We start from the raw sequence: 6,902 nt of genomic DNA, 5'->3' as shown, positions 1-6,902 counted from the left end.
GAGTTACTATACTTAAATTTCCCAGACTGATACACAGTCTAACCCCAACAGATTCATAGTAATAAATAATGACAACATATGAGGTCTCAATTCTCATACAAACTTAATCATTATATCAAACCTTAACCAGGTACATTGCTAAAACTACAACAATACTAAATCATTATAGAAGTCTATATTATTTTCCAGAGATATATTATCAAAATGATACATTTCTACTGTTCATATCAATATCTGAAATAAAATTCATCCATCGTAGATAATGGGTAGGCTATGATAGATCCACTGGGTAAGTTGTCTGCTGGCTTTTCAGTCTGTCCAACCTTTAAAATTTTTATCCTTTGGAGGGTTTTACTCAATCTTGGCTCTAAAGTCCACCTGAACAAGACAATGTGCAGAGCCTATGCAGCCATTATGAAAAAAAAACAGGAATACAGATCAACAACAAGTTAAAGGCAACGTTCACAGTACGCAGCCCCCCCCCCCCGCCGACACACCCATGAAGGGCACCCAGAAGGCACCAAACAATAACCTTGAGTGGACATAAGGGCGGCGAAAGGAGAGGGACATGTAATGTGTGAAAAGATATTAACTAAAACAGGCCCATATGGGAATTAAAGGGATAAGGGTGAAAAGGGGAGGGGGTAAAAATATGAGAGGTGGGTGAAAAAATACTTACCGTAAACGACAATCATCACAAAACATGTAAACATTTAAAAACCAGTTACAATACAGACATGAAAAACACGTGAAGAGGGGTACCGCCTTGGAACGGTCAGTGGTAGTTAAACCACTGGGGAGTTTAACGCCAAAGCTCAATGCGAAGATCTAGTGTCAGACAATTGTGTGTCCACTCTGTCAACTGTTTACCCCTTGAAAGATTTTCAAAAAGGTCATATGCAGAGCCTATGTTTTCTCAAGATCAAAATAACAGTTCAAAGGCGATTGCCACACAACTTCTTGTCCACTATAAATATCTTTTATTTTTATACGCCCGTTTCAAAAACGGGTCACAAATGTTCACCATTGTGAGGCAGAGTGTCGCATGCAAAATTTTGGTCTCTAGCTGCGGCCAAAGTCAAGTTCATACATAGGGGTCAAAGTTCAGATAGAAATATGAAAATGTGTATTTGGACCATTTAGTCGTCATTAATTGAGGGATTGAAACATAAATGGTCATTATCATGACTACGGGTGTGAAACATGTAATTTAGGTTAATATATGCAAGGTCAAGGTCACTAAAGGTGATAAAATATAGAGATTTTGTCCAGAGCATATCAGCTACACATATGGAGTGATACTAATGAGACTTCATAGACATATTCGCCACTATAAGAGGCAGTGTTATGCACATAAGCCAGGTCTCTAGGTCAAAGGTCTAGGTCCCACTTAGAGGTCATTGAAAAACACTTGTCCGGAGCAAAACTTCTACATGCATAGAGGGATTTCAATATAACTTGGCACAAATGTTCATCATGGTGAGGCGGAGTGTCACGTGCAAAATTTAGTCCTTGTGGCCAAGGTCAAAGTCACACATTTAATGTAAGGGTCAAAGTTCTGATAAAAATGTGAACAAATGTAAACATCAGCAAGGGAATGTGCAAAACATAGCCGCCGCTGTTCTCAAATGAGTTTGTGTCATCAACCCGATACCTAGCTATTGTATGATTTTCTTAAAACTTACTTTACACCTCATTAATGCTCAGATCCTATGCCACCATTGTGCAGGATCGAAAACTTTTCTGGCCGCAAAATTAATTCGGTACTCTTTTGTAGGTTTTCTCTAACCCTGTATGGTCATGGTCACCTTTTAGGTCAAATGTAAGACAATTTTGTGTCCTCACTTGAAGGACTTTCTTCAAACTAGCGTTCTTAATTATTATTTGTCTAAAGAAATAACTGGGCCTACATAAAATCACTTGCTATAGATGGAATGGGTTGTTTGTCTCCCTTGTGGCAGATCTAGTTAAAATTTGCAGGGACTTTGGATATCATTATTGAGATATATTTTTTTTCTAATTTCTTATGTCAGAGAGAAGAGAAAAAAATACATAACACACACTGTCAAAAATGATTTAAGATTCAAATTAAAGTATGTTTAAAGTTTTTAAATATTGCTCTGTGATTAAATGTGCCAGATCAATACTAGATCTATATTTATCTTGAAAGATCATTTTAACTGCCCTTTACCCGACTATTCAAAGAGGTATGCAAGTTTTTGCTTGCTGGTTGGTATCTCCAAATTTACTGAATACACCGGAGCATAATAGCTTTAAAAATCATGATTAAACTTGAAAAATGATCGCTATGAAGTTATAGATCCAAACTGTAACCTGATACTACACCAGTCGCTTATTTGATTATGTGCTGAAATTTTAATAAATCGCTTTTAAACATTCATTATTTCAAAATGGACGAACTGTTTTCTTATAGACGTTTAAGCAGAAATGTGCAACGTGCAATAGAAAAAAATCAACATTGCTCTCTTTCGTGCAAGAAAAAAAATCGATTGACGACTTGCGTATGCAGCATGTTCAGTTTCATTCAAAATTTGGTAACAATCCAGACAAGGCGAAAATTTCCGAAAAAACCTACGATCTTCTTAATTTCCTGGGATATTCGAAGAAGGAATCAACAGACAGGGTGAGAGTTTTTAACAAAATATCGGAAGCAATGAGACGGACTTTTATTGCACTCTCTGGTTACACGCTTATAAAGAAAATTCTGGTTGGCAGCAAACGTGAAGGGATTTCTCTTCTTAGAGAAAGTGATACAGATTTAATGTTTGTATTTGAGAATATTGTGTGTATTGAGACGAAAAGATATCATCCTCAGAACGGAACGGATGAGTTGTTAGTTTACACTGATAATCGAGAAACGCCGCCTGGATATACATTACTATGTCTCCATGAAGATATTACTACCAATCAAAAGTTTGTTACGGAATCGGTAGTAAGGAAGAACGAGAAACTGTATCTATCTAGTACCTTATTTCTTGAACAAAATGGAAAGAATCTACGCACTAGTACAGGTTGGATCGAAAGCTCATCTATAAGGCTTCCAAGACGTGGTCCATCTTTACCAGAAACGCTGAAAAATGCCCACTGGTATGATCATATTTTGAAATTATTTAGTGGAGAGGCATTTATCAGCAAAAAAGATTGCACTCCAGCTTTGAAGTTTAAATCCGCATCTGCTGTTAAAGAATGGGCAAATAGGAAAAGATTTTACAACTGGCCTACCACAAAAATGATCAAACATGCGAAATCTATCCAATTGTTCCTCGTTCCAGTCGGCGAGAAAGGATCATCCGATTCAGATTTACAATGGCGTATAAGTTTTATCCTGATTGAGATATATTTGGTTCATCAATTTAGTGATATGCAGATTAAAGTTCTTGTTGTCTTGAGGTGGATTGCTCAAAACGTTTTGAAGCCTATTTACGAAGAAATGTCTTCATATGTTATGAAAAATATTGTGTTTTGGTTGTCAGAAACGACCAAACTTAAAAAGGGAAGTATTTTGGATCATCTGAAAACTTCTCTTGCTATGCTGCTCAAGTTTGTAAAAAAACGTCATCTGCCTTGCTATATGCTTCCCGAAAGAAATCTTCTTGTCTGTTTGGATGATGAGACACAGATGTTACTTGCATGGAAACTAGAGTCAATATTAAAAAATGAAGTATTGGAAGCATGTAAACACTTTGTTTGGGATAGGCACTTTGAACTTCTAAACTCTGAATATCTGACAAATTCCGAATTTTCTCGCTACTTAATGGCATCTATAGAGGTATTGAGCTCGATGGCGATTGGTTACAACAAATGTACAACTGCATTAGGTGCGCACTTGTATCTTGCTAAAGAATATGTAAAATTCGAAGAGGGGTCAACATTGATGGGAAGCTTATTTGCAAAGTTTGTTCGTACAATAAACGTAAAACATGAAGTGATTATGAACAGTGATCCACGTTCGACTTTTAGTCTGCCTTCGATCTTGATCGTCAAGACTATGTTATTGAATTTGGGTTGCATTGTCATAATTTTGCTTCTTATGTTTGGATTTGATTCGTACGTGGATAAAACACCAATTGTGACCAAACAAACATGCTGAATAAAGTAGATATGACCTTGACATTTAAATAACGTTGACCGTCAAGGTCAGATGATTGAATTGTGCTTATATTTTCTAACTTTGTCATTTATTTATCGAAACATTTCAATAACAAGTGCGACTAGTTACAAATTATGACAAAGTTTATTGACAAATCTGTGTAACAGTATACAAACAGAGATAAAAAAAACGCCCTTACAAAGTAAATTAAGTTAAAAATAAAGAAAATAATTATAACAAAAGAAATATTTGGGATGGCGGGGAGGGTTCAAATCGACTAAGAATTGTGAAAAAGCGCGAAAACCACTGAATAAAGTAATGCGGAGAAATACACCAAAGTCAATAACCCAGAAAATGAAAGGGTCAAAAAGTATGACAAACCAACAAAAACTGTTTTAAATCAATAATTAAAAGATTTTAGATAAATAAAAAAATACTCTAATTTTTATATATATAATTTTTACTTGAAATTATTATTTAGAATATTAGAAACTTATTAATGAAATTTTATTTTAAAAAAAGATCAAATTTTTTAAGTAACAAACAACATAGATTGTTTGGAAAAGAAAAAGATCTGTATTAAAAAATTAATTTCTTCATTTCCTTTAATTGTAGTAGATATTTCACTATTAACTAAATGCAAAGATTTAAAAAAAATATATGTAACATGGATATAGTCACATTTCTGTTCCCCTATCTCTGCTAACATAAAGTTTTTATCAACAATATGTGCTGTGTATGTCTGTTATTTTTGAATGACTACATGTATGTTCTCACATTTTTCAATCTTAGTTTTAATATTGATGACAAAACATGAACGTGTTCAAATAAATGAAAATAACCAAAATAGTGTTGTTAATGTCTTCAGAAATCCACACCACACAGAGTTTATACTTACATAGTCTTTTACCTTTATTAGGTTTTATCCAGAAAGAGTTGAATCTGTAATTACTGCACTTCATTGTCCGAGAGGTTGAGATCGTGACTTCAAAACCACTTGCCCATGCACCCCCCCCTTGTTGAAGTTTCAGTCCTGCCAGGGACTTTTGATTCCTTTATTTGAGGAAGCTATCCAATTGCATATAAAATTTCAGTGGATCTACTCGGGTGCCATGGCCGCCTTAATTAATGCAAGGGGAATGACACCTGAGGTCTTCCTCCCACGTTACCTATGCTAGTAAAAAAAGGGACAAAATAAATCTGCTTCTGAAAGGAGCCATCAATTTTGTACGGTCAATCAGTTACAATCTACTGTTGTTCACCAAGACTTCAATTCAACTGGCTTGTCACCACTAGATTTCCACATGGAACCTTTAGGATTTACTTTCACACGACGAGCGAAGTTCTCAATTCTAGCTCTCAAAGGTGCGTTTGAAATAATGCACAGAGGGGCATCTAAGAACTTTGTTCCTCAGTTTTGATAGAAGGTCCACATATGGCCTTTACGGTGTTTGTTGTATTTTAAACCTTTACGACAATCACATTAAAGTTAATTTGGTCTATAATGTAAAGATCTGTAATACCGTATATAATTTAATGTTCGATCAGTAACTTGTTATCATACATGAAAACAAACCACAAAACGAATTAAGTTTGTATGTTGTTCGTAAGTTATGACATAACAATATATAGTAGATAAGAAGGAGATTTTGTAGAAACAAAGTATAAATTCCATGAGTATAACTATTTGCATTGACTGTTATAAATTCTCTTCTCCCGTAATTTTTATAATTTCTACAAACTTCCATAATTTCACATAAAAAATATACAATAACTGTTCTTAAGTTCATTTATCTGTCTTATTTGTTGAGAAAATGTTCTTTAAATTTTCTACTCTACTATTAAAATTAAAGTTACAGAGTTTTTTTCCTCACACATGGTTGATAAGTGACTGAGAATTCACTATCTAGCTTTCTTAACATCTCTCACTCTTTGAGTCTCATTCTTCAAACTTTCAGTCTAGAATCCTGACTCTGAATCTAAGAATTGCCCCCAAAAATCTTGTTCTAGTATTTATATGAATATAACCTATCTCTCCATATTTTGAGGTTACCTTTAGTTTAATTTGACAAAATTTAAGCCTTCTATATTTGATGACGAAAGTGTTGATCAAGTTAACTTACCAGAAACAAAACAGTCTGATTCCTGAATATTATGATGGTAACCAATGATTGAGTTCCTAAGCACAACAATTGCAGACCTCTTGTCCATAATTTATGCAGGTAACTGTTGCACAGAGTTACTATACTTAAATTTCCCAGACTGATACACAGGCTAACCCCAACAGATTTTATAGTAATAAATAATGAAACATATGAGTCTCAATTCTCATACAAACTTTAATCATAATATCAAACCTTAACCAGGTACATTGCTAAAACTACAACAATACTAAATCATTATAGAAGTCTATATTTATTTTCCAGAGATATATTATCAAAAATGATACATTTCTACTGTTCAGTATCAATTATCTGAAATAAATTCATCCATCGTAGATAATGGGTAGGGTATGATAGATCCACTTTAAGGGGGGTAAAAAAAAAAAAGTTGTCTGCTGGTTTTTAAGAAATTTGTTATCTTTGGAGGGTTTTGTACTCAATTCTTGGCTCTAATGTCCACTTGAACAAACAAGTGCAGAGCCTATGCAGCCATTATGCAAAAAAAACAACAAGAATACAGATCAACAACAAGGTAAGGCAACGTTTTACAGTACGCAGCCCCCCCCCCCACCCGACACACCAAAAAGGGCACCCAGAAGGCACCAATAACAACCTGGAGTGGACATAAG

The 6,902-nt window shown here is 34.6% G+C and overlaps 1 protein-coding gene across 1 annotated transcript; it reads left to right on the top strand.

The window, feature by feature from the left end:
• The first annotated feature begins 2,524 nt into the window (after nucleotides 1-2,524).
• On the top strand, nucleotides 2,525-4,938 carry LOC132756092 (uncharacterized). The gene has a single exon (XM_060747083.1). The coding sequence runs from the start codon at nucleotides 2,525-2,527 to the stop codon at nucleotides 4,109-4,111; it is 1,587 nt and encodes a 528-aa protein (XP_060603066.1). The 3' UTR covers nucleotides 4,112-4,938.
• The last annotated feature ends 1,964 nt before the right edge of the window (nucleotides 4,939-6,902 follow it).

This window comes from Ruditapes philippinarum, unplaced genomic scaffold, assembly GCF_026571515.1.
Source record: "Ruditapes philippinarum isolate M1 unplaced genomic scaffold, ASM2657151v2 ctg4004_1_1_1_1, whole genome shotgun sequence".
Classification (NCBI taxonomy): domain Eukaryota; kingdom Metazoa; phylum Mollusca; class Bivalvia; order Venerida; family Veneridae; genus Ruditapes; species Ruditapes philippinarum.
This window is presented reverse-complemented; position numbering and strand designations above follow the sequence as displayed.

Excerpts from the sequence above, each read along its gene's own strand:
- LOC132756092 (XM_060747083.1), top strand. The coding sequence starts at position 2,525 with ATGCAGCATGTTCAGTTTCATTCAAAATTTGGTAACAATCCAGACAAG.